General features: G+C 41.7%; 1 protein-coding gene across 3 annotated transcripts in view; it reads left to right on the top strand.

Moving 5' to 3' along the window:
* Window positions 1–5,768: 5,768 nt before the first annotated feature.
* LOC117768015 (calsenilin-like) overlaps window positions 5,769–24,064 on the top strand; it is a 34,473-nt gene continuing 16,177 nt past the window's right edge. For 2 of the 3 annotated variants that reach the window (XM_034596050.1, XM_034596048.1), the window contains exons 1-2: window positions 5,769–5,911; window positions 17,740–17,914. In XM_034596050.1, coding sequence (XP_034451941.1) covers window positions 5,906–5,911; window positions 17,740–17,914 — 181 coding nt within the window. In that variant the 5' untranslated portion in view covers window positions 5,769–5,905. Of the gene's footprint in view, window positions 5,912–17,739; window positions 17,922–24,064 lie in introns of all 3 variants that reach the window. The other variant, XM_034596049.1, reaches the window with a different exon arrangement.

Genomic DNA, 24,064 nt, shown 5'->3' with positions numbered 1-24,064 from the left:
ACCCTCCTCTTCCTCCTCCTTCTCCTCCTCCTCCCCGATCTTTGATTTTACACTGCGTGCCTCACAGTCGACACACATGTATTTCTGACTAGGCTGCGTGTGTCGAAGTCGTCCCTGCATGGATTAGCATATTAATGGGCTGTCCTCTTTGTCCCTGTTTTCTGTCAATCAGGTTCCACAGCAGCGAGGAAGAGGGTGATGCAGATCAGGAGGAAGAGGGGAAGGAGGTGCAGGAAGGGCGGAGTGCGGTGTAGCTTGGGAGACACAGGTGTGTAATTGGCACAAGTGGGAAAAGAAGAATCAATATGGTTGTGGATTGTTTTTTTGTGCAAGTGACACCAAACCCATTTAAAGAAAAAACTAAAATCACAGTTTCTCTCCCCCTGAATCCATAAAGTATTAAGTCTCTGTATTTTTTTCCAAGTTTCATTCCACCATTTGGAAATATAAAGACTATTTTAAATGTGGTTTCCAAGGGGGATTGTAGGGCTTTGTTGGAGGTACATGATCTACGCCATTCAAATTTGTACGCGTGAAATGATTGTCCCATCAATAGATTTGAACTATTGGTGTAGATGAAGGTGTCACTTTTGACTCTATAGTAGAGATAATAGATTTTTCCTTATATTCAGAATTTCAATTTATTGATAAATCTTTGAAAAATGAATCCATTGAGGGGGAAATAATACACACACACATATATATATTTCCTCCTTTTCCCTGCACTTTGCCTCTCCTCACAATCATATCTTTGTCCCTCTTTGTCAAGGGATGCCTCGGTTCGCTACTTAGCAACTGTTTCCACGGATACAAAGTTGCTCCCCGTCTCACTCGTACCCCTCCTCCGCAATAAGTCGCCAGTGCCCTTCTGCTCCTTTGTGTCCACTTCCTAAAGCCCGGGGATGCTGCGAGCCTTTTAGTTATCTTTTTTATAAGCCATCAGAAAAAAACAATCTGTCTGTGTCATTTGTCTCAGGACGTTATCCGGCTCAATATTACATTACTCCTCTGGGTGAAGAAATGGTTGTTATCTCGGTGCTTGTACCGATCTGAGGAGGGTCGGAGAAAGTTAATTGATGAATGTGACAACATCTTGCCAATCACACTCAGCCGCTTCTACTTTTCAAGTGTCACCTTGCACAGGGACCATACACCTCAGCTCCAATGTCACTGTGACAAACTGCTCTTCATTGTCTGCACTTGCCCAGGAAATCGTTCGTACACACTCCCAGGAGCAGAGCAGATGAATGTTTGGCAGTGTGATTTTGAAAAACACGTCCACAGAGGCACATTGCGATAAGAAAATAATATACTGTAAAGGCCGCAGGGTATATTCAGACATGAACGCAAGCATCGGAGCTACAGGAAGATCTATTTATATCACTACTAAAAATAGACTTTCTTCTCCATAGAAACATGAAATCCTTGTGAGCGGCGAATTACTCTCGAGCTGCTGTGTGCATGTGCGCATGTGTGTGTGTGTGTGCACGAGCACGCGTGTGTGTTATTCTTCTGTTTCTTTTAAAGGTGAAAGCAAATAACTGACTATCATCTCAGCCGTGAGGTTCCTTCTTGGGGATTCTCTGCTCTCAGTCTACAGCAGACTGGATTTTACACTGCTTTGATGATCAACCCCTCCAACCTCCCTGCACAGTGAGGGGCTTTAAGCTGACAGACACGGCGTGTATTCATGCATATTATTTTATAGTAAAGATGGGGGGGGGAAGTGTGTGTATGGGAAGACATTGTCTAGTGTTGAAGGAGAAAAGGCTAAATTACGTGAACATTTCAACTGCAATATCTGTTTAAAAATGGTCGGATGAGGAGAAGCCAAATTATGATGAATGTCTTCAACAAATCATTAAGACGTTTTAGCTGTTGCCGTTGGGAAGGTGAGGTTTGCACTTCTTGTGAATTAACACTGCAGTGTGTAGTATCACCCTGCAGCTGTTGAACTCTGTTGCACTCATTTCTCTGGCTGATGTTCACTTTAAGCCCGTTCATTACTTTGATATGAATCTCCCGATGTCAAGACATTGACGATATTAATGTGGAAACTCTAATACTCGATGTTACTGGTATGTGAGTGTTGAATTGGCAGATCTGGATCCTGCAGCTCTGGAGTCAGAGACACCTGCAGCGTGAGGACAGAGAGGAAAAAGCACAAAGTACAGATGTTAGAAAACACAAACTTAATGACATGCAGCAGTATTGTGATATAAATAGAGAGAGAGAGAGAAAAGAAGTGCTCAATGCATCATGGGAGTTCCCTCAGCAGTCTACGCCCACAGCAGCAGAACTTAGGGATGCTTCAAATCTCACCTGAGCCAATCATAACTATGAGCTTTGAAATAGAGTTCAGTTTTAAAGACAAACCTTAAACACAGAGGGCGTCTGCCTCCTGCACCCAAAGGGGGAGCTGCTTCCACAGGAGGAACGATAAGTAAACCTGCGTATGACTGTCATGAGATTTGAGACTGAAGATGAAGTCAGTTTGATGTTTTAATGCTCATCTTATGATAAATGAATATAAGAAAGTTGACTTGTGTTTCAAGAAAAGAATATTTTGTGTGTCGGGTTTTAGCCGGGGATAGAAGACACATTTCTTAGTTTGTAATGTAAGAAGTTATATTCATGTTTGACAAATGTATCACCACTGCAACTGCATTTTTCTTATGCAGTGTTCCCTGCCCGAGGGGGTAAGGACGGATGAATCAGACGTTATAATACAAAAGGGGATGATTGATTGGATAGAAAAAATATATTTTATATTATATATATTTATTTTATTTCGTCAGGCTTCTAAAAATGATGCTGAAATACATTTGCATCGATGGTAACTGCTGTCTAAAGAAGATTTATCCTTCTAAAACATCTAAAATGTTAAACACCCTGTTCATGTAAACACGCACCTTTTGAATCCTGGTGGTATTAGAAGGATTATAATCCATCGTCGTTCCACATCACGCGTCTCGATACTTTAACATCTGTCCCCCCCTCCCACAGTGGATTTCCTGGTTGCTTGATGTTATCGGTCCTCTGTGACAATGGAAGTCCTTGGGGGGGGGGACTCCAACAACTGATTCAAATGGCTCGACTCAACCAGCTGATGTCCCTCCGTGGTTAGAGAGCCACTGTTGACGTCTAACCCCAGCTGTTTCCAACATGTTTATTCTGTGATGGAACTGACTCTCGCACAGATTGTTTGTCCTACTGAGCCCGTAGGACCTTCATTGAATGCAGCGTGTGTGTGTGTGTGTGTGTGTGTGTGTGTGTGTGTGTGTGTGTGTGTGTGTGTGTGTGTGTGTGTGTGTGTGTGTGTGTGTGTGTGTGTGTGTGTGTGTGTGTGTGTGTGTGTGTGTGTGTGTGTGTGTGTGTGTGTGCATTGGTAAGATGGAGGTTTAAAGAAAGAGAAATTGTGTGTGTGTGTGTGTTTCTGAGGCAGAGATAAAGTGGAAAACAGAGAGGAGGAGGGAAGGAGAGGCGGAGACTGAGATAACATTGAGAAACAAACAAAGGACGAGGATGCTATCTGAGACTAAAAAAAACCACTTTGTTAAAAGTCACTTTAGAGATAAGGACTTCAAGAACAAGAATTAGAACTTCCTCCTGACCTATGCTCACATCTCCACCTGATCCTGTTTGTACCGTGTTAAACAATCGAAACATCTACAATCAGATAAATCATTTTCTTATCAAACCGCAGCAAAATGTGCAGATCTGTGTGGGTTGGAGACGTCATGTCTTGATTTCCTCTTATATGTATGTAGGTGATCAGTTTGCGAAATTCTAGCTCAAGCAAAACTGAGGTGAAGAAGTGAGGATGTGGTGTTTAAAGAAGAAACATTATAAACAAGCTGCAGGCGTCAATTTCTGTAGTGTGTCAGCAGCCCCGGGCGATAATTTCCCACTTCCACCACAACTCTGTAATTCTTTAATTCTGTTTTCTATGAGTTGATCTACTGTAGGCTATACCTTCAAATTAAAGAGTGTGTGAATGTGTGTTTGTCCTCTGCGTGCTGTCGGACCCGTGTGGACACATGTGGACACATGTGGAAACATGTGGAAACGTGTCTTCAGCTTTGGTGGGTTAATAGGAGGCGGCTTTATTAGACAGATGGCCTTTCCTCATTCATCCTGCCGGCTATTTACATTTTCATGGCCGTTCATTATGCAATCAGGATGATGTGTGAGGATGCTTGACCTGGCTTGATTGCACAGTAGCCCCCCCCCCCCCCCCCCCCCCCCCCCCCCCCCCCTCTCTCTCTCCCTCTCCCCCTCTCTCTCCGCTGGGCAGCTTCACATGGAGACAAGGTCGCTCACACGGATTCTCCAGCAGGGCTTTAATTGCGTTTCTGTACCAATCACTCTCATGACAATTACGTACTGTAATCTAATGCAACACACACACGCGTACACACACACCCTCCTCCTCTTTACTTGACATCCCTAAATTGGCCTCAGTGATCACGGCTGAATGGAAATATTAATGAAAAAGGTTGTTACGGCGAAATATTTGTCTCTTTTTCAGATGCTGTTACAATAATAGGTTTAATAAAGCATATATAGCTACTTGTTGTTTAGCATAATTTACTGGCTCAGATATATCAGTCTTCTGGGTTGCCAGGTTGTAAATCACTACTTTATATTAGACCAGCAGCATATATTACTAAGTAATCTATAGGTAAATCTAATTAATAGATTTCTCACAATAATGAATAAGTCTGCAGCTCTAAATGTTTGATGTGATGCATCCTAGCGTAACTCCCCCCCATCAGGCTATATGCAGTAATAGTTTATAACAGACACACACTAAATGCTTTATGTGATTAGAAGGGGGCTGTAGTGTATCGCTAATTATTTATGAATATTATTGATTGATAGTTTATACAAACACGCAGTAAACTCCAGGCTTCATATGAGGAATAATTGTTGATAAATATGTTAATATACATTAAAATCTGCTCTCAAATATAGTAGTTATAATATAATACATTGAAAATTATATACATTATATTGAAAACATGAAGTATGTATTAAGTGTGTATACTACTTATAAATTATAAATTATGTTTTCTTTTAATTGACTATTATGTAAGACAAAGACAAACACAAGAGCTTGACATTTAAGAACAAACAAATAGGTGACATGTTGTCTTTAAAAAGTCACTGAAACAATTGTTTGATTCTCAGGATGATTTCCAGTGAAATTTCTGCCAACTTACTATTTGATTAATTGATTAATCATTGCAGCTCTACTTTAAAATGCTGTGGGGGGGTCGGTCTGTTGAAGGGTTGAGGATCTAAAGAGCTGAATGAAAACATAAAGCTAATATCAATGTTGAGGAAGATAAACACCAACCAGAGAGATTTTTCCACGGTGTGATTGGTCAAACAACCCACCGTGTCCTCGTTCATTAAATCTCTGCGTGAAGAGGCAAAAAGAGGATTTTCCACAACCTGGCAACCTAAAATATGTTCCTATTAAATATTCAGCCTATTTGACAAAGTCATTATAATTGAGCTTTGTAAAAGGCTGCCTATTATCATGCAGCTCTGTTTGTATGTGTGGAGCCAGCTGTGCAGTTTTCTGATATTCCAGATCAACATCTGTCCAGGTGTTGGTGATTTAGGCAGAAATAAAATGCTCTTCCAGCCTGTTGACTTTATCCTCATTAGGCTGTGAAAGGATGAAGGTCCTCTTCTTCTTCTCTCTCGGCTCCCATCACCCCACCCCCACCCCCTCCATGTGTGTGTGTCAGAGAGAGAGAGAGAGAGAGAAAACGTGTGTGCGCGCATTCCTTCGCATCCAGTGGAGCGGCAGTCGGAGGTGGAGGGTCCGCACAGAGAGGTCTCACTCCGCAGAAATCCAAACCATCAGTGTCGCTGCTCCAGCTCCGCAAACATGCAGGTGAGAAACACATTCAATGATTTTCTATAGAAAAAACATTTTGTGCTGTCGAACAAGAGGACAGGAAGAGAAACGATGATTATTTTCCTGCAGGTGGCAAATGAGAACAAGTTAAACCAACAAGCCTGGATCTTCTCTCCAGGCTTGTTGGCTGATATTATGATTTTTTTGTATTCATAATTCTTTAAATTCCCTCTCGACCCTGAGCAGCTCGTTCGCTCCCACTTTTACCCAGAGCTGAGTTTGGGAGTGAAGTTATATAATTGCATCCTTCCTGCTGGCAGCTGATGTGGAGGAGACTCTGCTGTGCGCTCAGAGAGAAATCCTGAGGACGGCTGCTTCCACCAAGTGTCACTTGGCATCACATCTTGTGCCACGACTTTCTCCTCCCTCTCACATCGTTAATTTTTCAGCGTGGTTCATGTGTCTTGTAGTGTGTGTGGGTGTGTGTGTGTGTGTGTGTGTGTGTGTGTGTGTGGCTCCCAGCAGTTTACGTGTGACTTCATAGTCTGCCTTAACAGATGCACAGTCTAAATCCTCAGTTCTGGGAAGAGGAGAGATCGTGTTTGTAATTCTGCCCGTGCTTCTCTTCTTTACCTCTTGCATGGCGGATGAATCAGTTTAGCAGATCAGTCCCCAGCAACAAGCAGCTTCTGAGTCTGAAAAAGCCCCAAAATGACTTCTTACACCTTTCCAGCCATATGCTTATCAACGCTGCCACAGAGATCTGCTTCTGGTTGACTTTCTTCCTCCATGAATGTTTCTCAGAGCGCTGGAAAGAACATGTTACTGTCAGTGGAAATCCAGTCTCTTTAGGGAGGGTGGAAGCTCTGCCTGGTTGCACAGTGTTCACGAGGCGAGAGGAGGCTGCATCGTCTGTGGGCATTATTTAATCTCACCATTGTGTGTTTGAGGACAGATGGAGGCAACAGATCACTGAGAAATATTGATATTTGTGACCATGTTGGACAAGAACAACTCGTCACTTCCTACACACGCACACACACACACACATACATTCACACACACATCTCTTGGTATACATGAGCGTCCGGTGATGATGATGCTGGTGAGTGAGCCAGTGAGTTGTGCGACTTATCATCAATCACTCAGTGACTCGGTGAATCGATCAGTAAATCAGTTGATCAATCACAAACCTAATGAGATGGAGAGCTGGGCTCTTTGGGCTGAAACACGGTCCTGGGTGTCTGTGTTTCTTTGGATGCATGTAGACTTGTTTTTCTGTTGTTTTAGTTTTTTTTGTTCATCATGTGATTTGTGCTGGATGGTAATGGTCAAAGTATTGATTTCTGTCAGGGCTGCAACAAACGATTGTCCTCGTTATCAATTCATCTACAGGCAGTTTGTTTCAATTAGTCAATTAACCATTGAATTGTATTGTCAGCAAATTGTAATCACCAATGCCCGGAGCATTTGGTGATGCTTTAAAAATGTCTTGTTTTGTCCAACTACCTGTCGGAAACCTAAAGATATATTTAGTTTTCCTGCACAGAAGAACATAGAAATTTCAAAATATTCGCATTTGAAAAGATGAAACCAATTATTTTTGCTTTAAAAATGACTAAAACTAGTGCAGCTCCCATTCTTAACACACCTGTGTGGAATGTGCTGGTTGTTTGGCACGTGGTGATGCTGGCTTCAGATTTGTTAGTTTTTTATTGTTAAAGTGACCTGCTGTAATTGAGCCGCTGCTGGACTCAGTGCTGACGCTGCTCCACTGCTGCTGCACAAAGAGCTGTTGATTCAAAATGTTTTAATATTCAGTGGAACATGTTTCCAAATTGCATCAAATTCGACACTGCACCATTTTGGGCCCTTGACGATACACATTTGAAGTGTGAAGCCGATGAGCAAACGGTTCTGGAGATACGCGTGTGAGCCACATACAGACAGATGATTCATTGATTATCAAAATAGTTGCAAATTGATTTCCTATCAATCAACCAATCACTTGATCAATTAGTCGATGCAGCTCAAACCTACTTTAAAAATGAAGTAATGTCTGAAATTTGAGCTTGAAAAAGGACAAACAACTAATCAACCATCCGTCTTGAAGATAGATCTTCTACTGCTCCATTGGTACGAATGTTGAATTTCCGCCTGGCTACTTTTATTATGAGCGGTTTGACCGTGTCACATGCAGAGCGGCGGCTGCACCACCGTCTCCTCCAACATTTACATTTGTTTCGCTCTTTCTTTCTCTGGGTATTGACATGCCGGTGTTTGAATTCAATCATGCTATGAGGCAACTGTGTGCCGGATATTTTTGTGTGTGTGTGTGTGTGTGTGTGTGTGTGTGTGTGTGTGTGTGTGTGTGTGTGTGTGTGTGTGTGTGTGTGTGTGTGTGTGTGTGTGTGTGTGTGTGTGTGTGTGTGTGTGTGTGTGTGTGTGTGTGTGTGCTGTAGAATGGGTGTATGCTCAGTGGGGGTTTGTCATTGTTCATTCAGAGTCATTTTCAGCGAGATCACAGTGGCTGTCAGAAAGAGTCCCAACATTTTCATTATTTATTCTGTGTATCATCATTATACATCTGCTCTCTGTCATCATACAATGCTTTGTGTTCCACTTTCATCTTCTGCTTCCCTCAAACGATGATATTCCATATTAATGGTAGCACTGTGTGTATCCAGAATTTTATGCCTGTTCTTAATAAGATGGAGCTGGTGAATCTTAATTTATTGTTTTACTTCACCACGATGTGCAAAAACCTCCAAAATGTAAGTAGGCATCAGGCTGCAGCAGCTACAGGAGCTCCACGTGTGGACAGCAGCAACATGAACAAGTTCCTGATGTTTAAGTGGAGATGACATTAAAAGCAGCTGACGACAGGTTCAGCAGCCTTTTCCTTTTCATACTAAATGAATTAAAGCTACTTGGATTCAACTCCAGTCGTATAAATACACAGAGTGAAGCGAAGCCGTTATATATAAACACAGACGTAGATGTCTTTACCAATGAGACTCAGAGGGAGCAGAAGCCGACATTTAAATATTTTAAATCTAGTTTGGGAGCCTGGCTGGAGGACACTCGGCTCTGTGGTCACTGAGCTGAGAGACTCAGACTCAGACTGATTATGTGGCTGGCATTAAAATAATGGAATGTCTGTTTTAATGATGTTGAGTTTACTGATGCTACCGCTAATTGGGATGTGGCGTGTTTTCTTCCTCTGTTGTTTATTTCGCGGTTGTTTTTCTTGTGTTTTTAGATTTTTCATATTAATGTTTAATCTTGTCTGTTTTTCATAGTTTAGGGTTTTAAATTCACCACAGTTATCCCACCCAGGGGCCGCAGACATAAATGAGCTTTTAGTTCCATCTGGCATAATTTATATATATAATATAAAATGCACTGTGCATAATAATATAAGGATTAACACAATGACGATTTGGGTCTTTTGATTAGATTTGTTGACGGCGACAAAAATATGGAACAACCTCATCTTCTTTATTGCATTGACCGTTTCTAAAAGTTGTAGTTTCAGTGGGAAGAGCACGTCAATCAAAGCAGTCACACAAAGTCGACCTGCACAGATCAGTGACAAGACACCAGACAGGCTGACGGCAACACACGCACACACACACACACACACACCTGATACAGTGACTGCGGGCCCCACCTGTCCAATAGGTGGAGCGATTGGTAGATTTAGACTCGTTTAAATAATTGAACAGATCTGGTAACTGTATCTGTCAAAGTGGGAGCAAGAATGGGCACCATACACTTCTGATCAAAGTTCAACACTAGACACTGAGGAGGCGTGTGTGTGTGTGTGTGTGTGTGTGTGTGTGTGTGTGTGTGTGTGTGTGTGTGTGTGTGTGTGTGTGTGTGTGTGTGTGTGTGTGTGTGTGTGTGTGTGTGTGTGCGCGCGAGTGTGTGTCATAGGCTTTCTTTTCAGACTAAAGATCAGGTAACTGGGGACGGCTTGTCCAATGGGTGACAAAAGCCATGTCTCCAAAAGTAACCTTTGTGTGTGTGTATACTGTATGTGTGTGTGTAGCCTTGCGTCTTTTTCCACGTGAAGGCTCACTGATCAAAATAGTACTCTCTCTCTCTCTCTCTCACACACACACACACACACACACACACACACACACACAGTATGCACTCCATATGGAAGTGCTATCCTCCCACTGACACAGTGATTCGCACTGACTGAGAGGCCCAAACAGTCAAGACACAAATAGCACCAGCTCTCGACCGTCAGCCCTCTCACATATGTGGCTTCACGTAAAGAGCCACATTAAGCTCAACACTATATAAAACATGTGGTGTCGATATTTCCCAATAACCTTCAGTGAAGGTTACAGTGTACTGGCCCAAGTTCAGTAATCAGTATCATCATTCATTATTTACTCAAGACCACAGTTTCCCCTTTACCTCATCCAAGTGTCTTAACACATACTGTCATTCAGTGTTCTGTAAAAATGAACATTGCACGACCTCATTAAAAACATTCCCTAATTATATTGATTAAAAAACATAATTAAACAGCGTATTGTTTATCTGCTGTTGAGGATTAGTTGTACATCAACATAAGTTATAATAGAAAAAGTTGCATGTGTCTCCTTTACAGATACAGGACTCAAGAGACAGAGAAGAGAAATGGACGACACTGAAAACCAGAGGCAGATATTGATCTCATGTTTCATAATGGAGCCAATAAGTCAAGCAGTGTAAACATGTTGGACTTATTTATATTCAATCTCATTATTAATTGTTTAATCTATGTAAGTTTATTAGTCTGTTTATATCAAAACTGTGTAATCCAAATGTAAGGTAGTCCATACAATTAAATGACATAAAGCTTAAATATCAGGCTAAAGCTTGGATCAGCTTGAATACATTTCCTGTTTCGGTTCAGTGCTCACTGCTCTCATAGCGTCATTATCAGCCGCAGCAGGCAGCAGTTTCCAGCCGACTGCTCAGCACCACACAGTCGACAGGCAGAGGTAGCAACAAGCTGGTGAACGTAGCGGAACTGATCTTTCCCTCAGGAGTCGGTAGGGACCAAAACCGGAGCTAAAAGAGAGCGAGGAATGAACCAATGTTTGTCCGGGGGCCGGAATCATGGCTAAGAATGAACGATGATGTTGTTCCAATGCTGCAGAATGTGTCAATAAACTGCTATTTGCGAACAAGTTATTTAATCATTTTAAAAGGTATAAAAAAAGTCAGTCATTGCCAATCTTTCCTTGTGATTAGTAAACTGATAGTGATGCTAAAAAGTAGAGGAAAATCCTTTTTTTCTCCCTTGACTGCCCCCAAGTGGTGGCTCAGTTGGTGCTGTACAATTAAAAATGTAATTGATTTGAATAGATTTGAATCTACCATCTTTCTCATCCACTGTCAGCTTGGATTGGCTCCAACACCCTCCCACCCCCCCTGGACCCTTAGAGAATAAGCGGTATAGATAAGGGATGGATTGACGGTTATCTTTTAGAGAAGCACTAAACTTTTCCTCTTTTCTGCCTACAATCATTTATAGCTCTGGGTATCATTCTACAATTTACTTTCCAAAAAAAAATCTCTTTCATGTTATCTGTGACCACACAAACAAAGTGAGCATATATATTCACACCTGCACGGCAGAGATTTGAGACCCTGCGGCGCTGGCACACAGCTGGGATCCTCGGCAGGAAATCCCCGGGTGGTAGAATTAGCGTGCAAAGGGTTTTATCAAGTATTCACTGTGTCTCTCCCATCGGGCTGTCAGTGCTCGTCATCATGGTCCTGCAAGAGCACACACACACACACACACACACACACACACACACACACACACACACACACACACACACACACACACACACTCACACACTCTGCGAGACTGAACCTACCTCCTTTATTTAGGTTTAGATCCCAGCAGGTATTTGTGCTTCACCTGGAGAGCAGCCTGGTGACAGGTGACATTATAGTGAGAGGTGTGTGTGCGTGTGGGGGGGGGAGGAAGATGTTTGACTGTGAAATAAATTGGATGGAATGAAGAGGTAGGGCGATGGAGGGATAGAGGACAGATTTGCACCGGGTGAAAAGGGTGAAAAAAAACAATAAATATTAATGTGAGCAGCTAATGAAATGTTGTTCATGTTCTCCTGTGTGTGTGTGTGTGTGTGTGTGTGTGTGTGTGTGTGTGTGTGTGTGTGTGTGTGTGTTGTTTTCATTTAAACCAAAATTTGGTGAGCTCTTTGAAGTGTAGGTCGGTGGATCAATTCAATCTCAGAGTTTTTTGAAGCAGTGTTGAAACTTGGCACAGGCAGGAATGAATGTGTGTGTTTTTTGGTTTGTGTGCTGTAGGTTATGTGATAATATCTGGACCCACATGAACCGTACAGAGAACAGAGATGTAGGTTTAAATGGTTTTAATGCACAGCAGGTGAATAATGAATTGATCAGGTGCAGGGAGTCTCTGGGTTTGAGGATTTACTGAAGTCTGGCCAGGGATTGTTTGGGATTTCATTTCTTAGAGCAACATTATGCAACCCTTTAATGGCAGCTTCAAAAGGACTTAGTTGAGGTTCACTGACTTGGAATAGTGAGAATGGAGTCTCTGTCATTCTCACTCCTCACCCTGAATGTCTGTTCTTTCTCTCTGTAACCTCGGTGAGTGGGTACGATCTCCTGTGAGAAGTGTGGAACTGACATGCTTCTCTACATGTAAACCACTTACTCACTGGGATGTGGGTTCCAGCAGGATTCATTCCCAGTTCAGTCATTGTTCGGTAAAGTTATGTAGTATTACTTTAAACAGAAGTCAAGGCAGAGCAACAGGCGGATCCAAAATGGAGCGTGTGATGAGAGAGGCTCGATGCTGTTTGGCTGTGGATGCAGGTAAAATCAAAACCCGGGTTAGGTTCAGGCAGACAGACATGATAATGACAAGAATCTGATCTGGAAGAGAAGAAACATAGGAAAATTTCCACAGTCCGGCGCCAAACGTCCACAAAGACACGCAAACGACCACAAACAATATTGCTGCATAATTCTGGTCCTTTTACACGTCTGTGCCCTGCGGCTTGTTGTATCTTAATCTGTCCATCACATAAAGCACTTAGGAAATCTGAGGCTTCAATCACCTGCTGTGCCTGGTTAAAGTTGTTAAGCTGTGATTGGACAGTCTGTTGTTTGAACTTATGGAATCATTGAGCTGCAGCCTGAGTGTGTGGGTGTTGTCATATGTTTAATAGATGTAAGCGGAGGCGTATTTGTGTGTTTGTGTGTTTCTGGGTGTGCGTTTGGCTCCGGGTGTATTTATAGTCTTTGCACTGTCTCTCAGATGTCCTCACAAGGAGAGAATGTGCTCACAGTATAAAGGCAGACAGGGATCACACTGTTCAGAGACAGAAACCGAGGAACCGGTCGTTATCTCGACAATAGATACACAGAACATGAGTGAGAAAGGTGTGTGTGTGACTCATGTGTGTTGTGGGACTGTGAGGATTCTCCCTGACGTTGTGTGTAATCGAACATTCAGAGCTTGAAGCATCAGTCGGGCAGAAGAGTTTGAGTCACACTGGGAGGAACATGAGAGAGAGAACATGTGAGCTGGGACATTATAGAACATGTGAGAGACATGCTGGGTATCTGCAGTGGCTCGGTAGCATGCGAATCACATATTAATGGAAACTCCTCCTCCATAATAAGACATTACACAAGAACACATCTCTCTCCGTTGTTTCACCTCCTTTCTATCAGTTTTCTATTGTTTCCATCCCTCACTTCCCTAAAAGAACATTCATGATGCTTAACTGCCTCTGATTATGTTGTAATTTCCTCTCATAAGTTTGCTTTATTGGCGTGAACATTATTAAAATGAAAAACAATTAAAACAATATTGCAAAAGCAGATTGTGCTAGATTTAAAATGTAATATAATATTAAATATATAATGTAGATTTATAAAGAATTTAACAATGGGCGTACACCAGGGGAAGGGAAATACTCTTAACGCTAACACAACTTCAATTTTATATTTTTTTTTATATTTTTTTTTCAAGCTTATAATATATCATAAATCTTCTCTTGTTAACAATACATAATTAAAGCTTTGTGTGAATCCCTATAAATTAGTTTTTGCATTCTTACTAATTGTTTGCTTAATAAGTATTAAATAAGATCAACCTGCACTCACTAATGGAAAAGATACATCTGCGTTCAAACCCAATTATAAAACAAACTTAAATGAAATAAAATATAGCTTATTATGTTCAAAAAACAGTTGCAAGCAAATATTTAAAGCTGCTCTAATCAATATATTTATGATCACAGTGTGACTTTTAGCATCTTCTGACTCGCAGCCTGCAACATTACTTTGTTCTGTCACTTTCACTCCTCTAAAATTGTTTTCTCCAAAAGCAAAACACACACCACATGCACACATTTTCTTCACATCGTGGAAAGTGCCAACAAAATCAGCTAATTCTGCTTTTAAAAGATAATCAGATATATTTTAGCAGCTGATTGGACTATAGTAAGAAAACAGAGGAAAGAGAGTCAGTGCAGTTTCATGTGATGCAGCTGGTTTTCCCTCAGGCTCTGACATATTTTCACTGCTTCCATGGCAATGTCACTGTTTTCCATAGTAAATATAGTTTGTGCTTGGAGAGTGCTGAAATCCTGGGTTTTTATTTTTAATCTGCCCGAGTGTCAGCGACAACTGTGGCAACGGAGGCATAATGTTTTCAGTTTGTGTCTCTGTCCGTCCAGTTCTGGTGATAACGTGATTTCTCAGAAACATTCACTTGGATTTAAAGATTGTTGGATTAAATACCGGTGATCATGCCTGTAAATATAGTGATATGGTCCATTTTTTGCCATAATTGACTCTTAATACCTATATCACCGAATTCCTTATTCTACATGCATGTAAACTGCATTGGTTGGCTGGCGCGTACGACCACAAGGTTTTATCTTTTTCCATCAGACTCAATGGCTAAGTTGATGTCCCTCGATCCGTATCAGGTTTCTGCCCGTCTCTTGTATTTTCACCAGCGGTACATTAACTTTTATTTGAATACTTTGGTTGTTGTCCAGATTGTGTCTCTCTCAGGGCGACCTCATGTAATGAGAGTCAGATTCACGCTTCATGTAAACCAACATACATTGAACCAACAACAGGGCGACTGATGTTTAATAATTTATGGCAGAGCTCTCTTCTCTGTGTTGCCGCTCCATGTTTGGTTTGAGCGTTATGGGAAGGCCTATATGCTTTGCCTTATAGAGTGTGTGTTTGTGTGTGTGTGTGTGTGTGTTTGTGTGTTTGTGTGTGTGTGTGTGTGTTTGTGTGTGTGGTTCAGAGGACGTTGCAAACATTACCAAAGGGAAGTGTTGCCCCAGGATAAAGCTAGCTGAAGCGTTAAGAGGCACAAGATATTAAAAAAAAACTAGTTTTGTGTGTACGTGTGTGTGTCCAGCGGCCCATGAATAAACTACTAATGTAATGCTGCATTTTCCCGTGTTTACACTGCATCTGTCTGCATCAGTTTGTCTCGAGGCCTCTTCTGTCCAATTTGTGACTCGCACCGAGAAGCCACATGGAAAATAAATTTCCTTTTTTTTCTAATTTACTTCTCTGGAGAAGTGATTCACCGCTGAGCTCGCTCCCGACCTGTTTTCCTATTGCTGCTGTGTGCTGTGCCACTGCTGATCTGTGAATAAGTAGATGTTGGGACGAGTAGAATTGTTTCCGTCACCTCTTTCCATTTCGGTGTGTTGTTGTTCGACCATGTGCGTTTGTGTGGGTGTCTCCATGCAGATCTTCTCGCTTCCTCATAGTCTTGCTTCATTCCTTCCTTCCTTTCTTTCTTCCCGTCTTTTTTTTGCTCTTTATAATCTTCTTTTCATGCTCAGTAATAGTCTTGCGGATGAATTCCCCAGCAAAGTGCTTTCATATCTTCATCTCCTCTATCCTCCCATCCTCCTTTCCTCCGTCCTCTGGCTGTCCTTTGCTCTTCTTCTCAGATAGGCCACAAGTCATTATGCTAATTGACTTCAGTTCTTCCAGGAACACGAGTAGACCTTGTTCTCCTCACATCTTTTTTCCTTTTGCTGTTTCACTATTTTACCTATCTTGCTCTCTTGAAGTGAGGGATTTGCATGGTGAGACTCCCGTGGGATCAAATAGCCGTTTAAAATCCTCCCTGCGTTCTCCCCTCCTCTCCCTGTGTCATCCTTTGCATTCTTGTCCTCCCCTCAGCGTAAACAGAGCCTCTGTTTGTTCTGCCTTCACCTCTTTAATCCTCCTCCTCACACTCACTCCACTGTACATATTCATGTGTGTGTTTTGCATGTGCCCAGCAGGAGCAGCCTCATCGAGCTTTGACTTAAGGCTGTAAGAAAAAAGACATTCTCTCTAAATCGGATCAAATCTGATGGAGCCCAGTGTTTGCTCCGAAAGAAACTGGGAGGACGCCAAGATGTGACAGGAAGAAATTGAAAAATATATTAGAGGAAAAAACTTAAATGTCAAATTTATCTCCAGCGATAAAGGAGGATAAACGCTGAATATGAATGAGTTGAGGGGAATGGTCTGGCATAGTAAGAGTCGTGAGTTGGAGCTCAATGTCAAAATGAACGAAACAGCCTTTTAATTACTCTGGTATTAAACCTTAGGGTTGAAATGGGAAGAGATGCTCGTGTTTAATTCACATGTGCAGATTTAGTAGAAAGCTAATGTAACTTTCACGTCTTGGTTTGATGATTTATTTATTTACATGAAAAGGAAGACACTAGGGAAACATAACAAACTATAACTCTAGGAGTATATTAGTAAAATAAAGGTGTCCTTATTCTCTCATCCATTCATCCATCCACGATGTTGCCATTTAGTTCATCTTATTGTAATAAGTGGGTGAAAACATAACCTCCTAATGTAAATACAGAAAAGACTTAGAGCTGCTCTGGGCTGTGATCACACATTACGTGAAAGGCGTCACTCCAAACACACACACAGAACATTTTCTCCCAACTCTGTAGCTTCCCTCACTTATTTGAGTTATTGGTATTTGAAATGTTAAAAAAGTCTTTCAGCTCATTGTTTAGGATTTACAACAGGAAACTATAAGGTTTGAGTTCTTCTGGTGAAAAAGCTCTGCTGAACTATGTCGGCGGGTAAAAAGCCAGATGTTTCCCTCTGGAGTTATTAGAGACCGAGTGAGTACTGGACTTAAATTCAACAGGGTTTCAAAAACACAACTCCATGTGAAGGATATATACTGTGTGACTGCTGTGTAAGTAGGCAACAGGCTCACCGTAACAGCAGTATATTAAGTCATGTTGACCTTTACTGTTTGTTTCCACTAGTGTCGAAAAAAATCTGTTAATGCAGCTTTAAACTGATCCATCACTTGTGTGGACACTTGCTGGAGCTGAAGACTGTGGTATTATGGGTAATGTTGGTACCCGGTTTTGACAAGTAAGATAAAAAGACAGTGTTTCTGGTTCTGCTGCTTTTTAAAAAAACTGTCCATCATTAGTACAGTGGTCGTGTCTCTGCAGGGAGTCGGGAGGAAGGAGAGGAGGCGAGTCATTTAACAGTGACGCGCTGCTAAACAACAGGCTCTGACTGATTGTTTCCCTGAAGTACAAAGTAAAAAACCTTGTTAAATACGACAGACCAGCTGAAGGGAACTCTCTCTAAACCTCTCTAAAGTGTTCCTGAAACACCCCCAGATCAGAGACTAATCATATTGTCCAGCCACAACTCCTGCTTGACTTATGGATCTCAACCTTGTTTGTTTCATTTCCATATTGACCTGAGCTCTCTTCTCTTCCTCCCTCGCTCATCGCCCCCTGTCCTCCCCCTTCCTCCAGGTGGATGGCAAGGTGGTCGATGGCAGCCTGCTCGGAGACGCCAACGGCGTCGAGCCCGCGCCGGGCAGGGTGAAGGATTCCGGAAAGTGGCAGAAGCCGCGGTTCTCTCGGAAATGTCTGATGAAGTGCTGCCTGGTCAAATGGATCATCGCCAGCACACAGCCACAGGACAAAGGTGAGAGGGGGGAGAGTGTGAGTGGGAATGAGTGTGACGTGCTGGGGGGGACTGACGATGTGGTGGACGCACAACAAAGGTGACTTACAGTGTTTGAATTGATCACTGAATTGACTGGCGGACGCCTCCTGGCCTCCTCAGGTCCCTGTGGGCACGACTGACTCATTGTGCCGGGCAGTTGACCTCAGGGTCAAGTACGCAGAGATCATTTAGTTGCGTACACTCATTTATCAACCTCAGCTCCCCATTGATATGCTCTACAGAGACTTGGAATACTGATACACCACATCTCCTCCACTATGCCTCCAGAACTGTCTCATTTCTATGTTTTACAAGCTCACATCTACAGTAACATGCACAGTTACTGTGGAAAACAACCAGAAGAGCTAAGGAAACACTTTACAATACTCTTTGTGCTCTTAATGCTTACTGGTTCATAGTGGTGCTTAAATGAAGTTACAATGGAAGAAAACATTGGGAATAAGGGAATACAAATTTGACATTTTATTATTTTTGCAAAGGCTGTGTACATAAAATACGGAGGAGCAAATCTAAAGAGGAATGAAAACCCGACATTATAACTTCATACAGCAACCATGTTAGATCCTCCTTCATTTATATTGTTAACATGTTTTATTCAATTTCTCCCAATAGACCCCTTTCACCTAAATCTTACACACTGAACCTATAATTAAACAATAATAAAAAGGATACAAAAAGATAACACTTAAGCTTTATTTCCCAGAATTCCCAGTATTATTTTTTTTTCACAAATAATTGATTTCTCTTTTCCTTTTCAAATCCCACAGTTTATTTTCCCAGTGTAATTCAACCCAGGTACCAGTAAATGTTTTATAGAACCTAGACATACAACATGTGTTTATTTTAACTCTCTGGATCTAGTATGTTGTGGGTTTATTCCCATGCTTTATTCATCGACTTAGTGTCAGTGCTCCACCCAGTGGTCCAGCTGGGATTGTGCATGATTGATTATTTGCCTGCAGGAAGAGCGAGTGTGTTTCTGAATGAAACTGACGGGTGTTTAATCCACTGAGGTCAACAACTTTTTATCTCAGTCTCTTCTCATATTTCTACTGATGTGTTATCGCTCATGACTTACAACACAAAGCCTTTCCACTGATACCTGCTTAACTGAAGAATGAGCAGAGGTGGATCTATTATGGATGTTTGGTTAAAAAAAGCACTGATGGATGTAGAAGCTGTGGGTTGTGAGTTCTAACAATAAGAAAGTTTATTTAGTATAGCATTTAGTGCAATTATTACAAATAAGCAATAAAAGAATCAAATAATAAAAACATGAGCACACTTTCTATCAGGCATCTCCTCTTCTCCCAGTCGTTTACCTTTTTAGTTTAGAAGACTTTTACCATCTGAAATCATTGCGTCAAACTGATTGGATCAAATGTATTTGGGCAGAATGTGAGAGGCTGAGAAACAGGTCTTGTTCGTCTGGAATATTTAAGAAAGAGGGATCACTCGCTGTGATTCAGCGGAGAAGCTTAGAAGATTTCCATCAGTGTTGCCTCCACTCAGCTGCCAAACGTTTCTCTGATGCACCTTAACTCACATAATCAGTCTGTAACAGATTCACCGAAATCCTTCAGGCCTTGCTCCGGTTGCAAAATCTGCAAAAAGAGCTCTTTGTGCATGTGAAACGGGAGAAGAGTGAGTAACAGAAACATTTACAGAGAGAGAAAGAGAAGCAGGGCTGCGATGGGATCTATTTCATCTCAGTGGTGCTGAGGGAAGAGGGACTCAGCACTATGTCAGCCGGCAGGCCGTCACCTCTGTAATGGGCAGCAGCTAAAAATAGCAGCACAGAGACGGAGCTGTGTATCATGTGAGAAGTGGGATGTGGTGGGGATGGTGCTGGAGCAGCTGCTGTGGTCCACTTTAGGGATGAGGAGGATGACGGCCCAGTCTGACAGACGGACATGAAGAAGTACAGCTGAGGCTTGATGAGAATAAAAGCAGATGATGTAGAGAGGAACGCTGGTGGAGAAGCTGAGAGGAAGGAAACTCTGTGTCAGGTTCATGTGACCTCTGTGCAACTAATGATTTTTATAATCAACTAATTGCTCAAATATAAGTTAATTAATCATGTCCTCGCTGTAGTTTCTGGGAATCTGGAAGTTTAATTACACAAGGATTTTACATTCTTCAAGGAAATACAACTTCCACATCATGATTTCTTATGAATGGTACTGATATCATCAACAGTCAGTAGTGAGAAGATTCTAGGTTTACTCCAGGTACAGACTGGTGGCACACATTGACCGTAGATGAGTGTGAATGATTGTTTGTGTCTTTATGTTGGCCCTCCGATACGCTGGTGACCCGTCGACGGTTTTCCTCGCATCTCGCCCAACGTTGTCTGCTGAGATTGGCTCCAGTGTGTGTGTCTGGATATAAACTTTAAGATTTTAGAAGAAGGTTTGGTTCAGTTTGCATTTGTAGTATTTGAGTGGTGCTTCCTGTAGCACTTAGTGCTCAGTTATTTCCACTGAATAACGTTGGTGGAAGGTGTTCTCTTTGTCGTCAGCCTGTATAAAATATATTTCAGATCAACCTCACACCATAATTTTCTTCTTTAAAAAATCCCACACCCACATTCCACATCTCAAATCTATTCACTTCAAAGCGAGAAAAAAACAGAAAGAAGAGCCTCGTTTGTTATTTTTCTCAACAAATAACCTAAACTATTTATTGTTTATCAAAGTAGTTCCTATAACTTATTTTCTGTTAATTGACTACTTTTTACTACCAGTACTACTTCAAACTTGCAGCCCGCTGTGTTGAATAAGAAAACATTTCATTTGATAGTAAGAATAAGCACAGAGTTTAATCTTTAAATTAAAAGTAGCTTCCACACTGTGGAAGAAGAGTCGGATAACGAAATCATATAAGAGACAGACAGGAGAGATATCAATGACTGTAATATGAAAAGTGTAATATGAGGCGGAGGAGATTTGGAAGCGAGACAAAGAACGGAGGGAGGGACGTGAGATTTCTTCACGGAGCTTTCAAATATTCCTTCACCGGCTTAAAACCGTGTGCCTCTTGTCTGCCGGAGAAAGTGGGATGAACTGGGGAGAGAGCGAGCAGCCCTGTGGGCTGATAAAGGCTGAAACGGGACGAGGGTTTGTGTAGCGACTTGTGGTTTGTCAGGTTTGGTCATATGAAACGACTGCGACCAGCGAAATTCCGCTTGCTTCCTCTCAGACGAGAAGAGAGGAGGGAGAAACAAGTGAAAGAGGAGAGAAGAAGAGGAGGAAGAGGAGGAGGGAGCACCACCTGTTACCAAACTGTGACACCAGTTCATAAAGGAGAGTTGGTGTTTTTTCTAAAGGGAAACCGAGTCGTCCCCTGGACACCAAGAAAATACAAGTTCAATAGGAGGGTTTCACTTTTTCTGGAAGTTCCCTAGATTTTCCTTTTTTTGTACTTTTTCAGGTGAATCCTCAAACTCTTTTTTTCCTTGGTCTTTTCTGACTGGCTTTGTGAGACCCCCACATTGTCCCGTTTGTTTCCCTCTGTTTGGAGCCGGTGGTGCAGGAGGTCAAAGTTTATAGAGGATGGATACGTGCAGGGCCGAGTGTGAAAAAGAGATCACCAAGCTGCTGCGCTGCTTCTTTGGCTTCATCACTGGAACATTAGTTCAAGGTATTTTCTCTTCTGTTCAGCAGCAGATTTTTCTTTCTATGCTTTTCAAAACAGATTAAATATATGACAAAGAAAACTGTATTTATTTCTCCTTCATCACAAAGGGTTCGTTCACTGGTAACAAATATACAGTTATCATTATTAACTGTTATCTGCAGCATATTGTTGTATTAATTGAATACTTAATCAGTAAGTACGCAAGTACTTTAAATGTAGTTTTCAGGTACTTGAATATTTACATTTTACTACTTTGTAATGCTCTTATGATACAATAAGTTGATTCCTGCTTGGAAATTCACTCTCACTTGGGACTGGCTCCAGTTACCCTCCGTGAGAGGATTTATCTAATGGATTGATAGACATTTAAAAACACGGACAAGGCATTTTATGCTTGTGAAAATGCAGTTTGCAGATTTTCCGTCAAGGAGACAGTTCCACTAAAAACCTCTTAAATCGTTTTATATTTATATAACTTTTCCTTTTTTTTACATTAAGTCTTACAGAGATTAGGCATGAAAGCAGGAGGGAGGAAAACAAGAACCGGACTTTCAGTCGCTGCAGGAGGACTCAAGCCTCTCTACATTTATATGAACATTTTAGGCCCAAATATTGCAAAAAGCATAAAATCAGGAAACTTTACAATTTGTGTTGCAGAACTTAGATTTCGGGATCTATTTAACTGAATAATCAAACTTGTATTGAGTAGTTAAAAGTAATAACTTCATCTCGAGCAGCAACAACAGTAAAAAGATGCATTAACAACGTTCTAGATATTTGATCAATCCTAGGGGCCAATAATTTTACTTTTTTTATTCTAAGTACATTGTAAGAATACTTATTGTTGTGGAGAACTAGTTATGAGTTGTTTTTGCTGCTTCTTCCTTTGTTTTGCTTGACTTTTTTGTTCCTGTTTATTCTTGTTTAACTTCTGTTCCATTCATCTTTTTACCAGTCTGTCCTCCTCGAGTTAGTCTGTGTTTCCCTCCGTTCATCATTGATCAGATGTGAGTCTATCCTCTGTCCTCCTCCTGTGTCCTCTCCTCCGACGAACGCTTCATCAAGCCACCGCCGGCGGAATCAGCATGGTGCCCCTCTCTCTTCTATCTGCTTGCTCTTTATATGCACTCATTCCTCTATTCCCCACTGTCTTTTCTGACTGTGTGATCACCAGTCCACCTTTATCTGACATCTCCTGCTGTTTCTCCTCTACCAGAGGGTGCAGTGGTTCCTCTGTGGTGAGGCGACAGGAGACACGACTGGATTATGAATACTCTTGTCCTCTTTTCCCTCCTGATTTGTTTGGCCTGTCTGCAGCGTGCGTGCCTCTGAACAGGCAGGGGCTCATTTCTCCACTGATCCATTAGCTAAACCTAATTCTGTCTTTAGCGGGGAAGAGAGGAGGGAGAGAAAAAGAGAGATAACTGGGTGTTGGATCTAGAGGAGAGAAATGAGGTTTGATTAAGAAGTCCCTGTTTTAATTACACGGCTAATTCTGACTTTGAACTTGCCTGGGCGACGTGGTTTTATGAAAAGGAGATTATCTCTCACAAGAAGTGAGACTGTGTTTGGATTTCACTGGAACATCCTCAGCAGTTGAGCCGGTGGGGAAATGCCTGAAAGAGCTGCCTCCCTCTCCCCGGAAGACCAATGTTTGGTATTTCTGCAGCAGGGTTTTAGTGGAGAGGCCACAGAGCTCATTAAGGTATCTGCGGTGTTGTTTACTGAATTTAGAGAGGGCCATTCATATCGACGCTGAGTGCAACATCAAGAAAAGTTTCCATCTCCTGTCCCTGGAGCAGGTTGTTAGGGAAGAAGCATTAAATAGACATGTGTAATGAGTGTGTTCAGTCCTGCAGGCTCACTGCCTGTGTCCACTGTACAGATTTACACTTGTGTGGATGATAACATGATGAGAAAAACAAGCTTCACTGCTGCAATCCTATATTTCTTTGAGGCTTGTTTTTTTTTTTTTGTCCATTTATTGGTTGTTAGTGATCAATCATTTCTTTGTGAAACACAGAAAATGATGATGTGACAAACCGCAGAGCTTCCACCTATTGGTTTGCAGCTGAGTTTGCTTCTATCGGAAGAAGAATCTGAAAGATTTGATCCCCACTCTCGTGTTTAATTTCCTTCAGTGAATGAATGTGGGCTGCTCCGCTCTGTTACACAGTGTCCAGTGTCCTCTAGTGGTCAGGTGGAATACTTACATAGCTGCAAAGGAACAGGAATATATTCGTGTAACCAATTATTTTATCTTTCTCTGAAATGTCAGTAAAAGAGTGAGTCATCAACATCCATCACAAGTTCCCAGAGTGATGTCTTCAGATGTCTTGTTTTGTCCAACCAACAGTCCAGATCCCCAAAATATCGAATTGAATTTCTTAATTTCTCTCTATTATCGAGCACAGAGGTTGGCAATTGAATATTCTATGCATAGTAATTTCAAACATTTGTTCAGTCTAG

Source organism: Hippoglossus hippoglossus, chromosome 9 (assembly GCF_009819705.1).
Source record: "Hippoglossus hippoglossus isolate fHipHip1 chromosome 9, fHipHip1.pri, whole genome shotgun sequence".
Lineage (NCBI taxonomy): Eukaryota > Metazoa > Chordata > Actinopteri > Pleuronectiformes > Pleuronectidae > Hippoglossus > Hippoglossus hippoglossus.
This window is presented reverse-complemented; position numbering and strand designations above follow the sequence as displayed.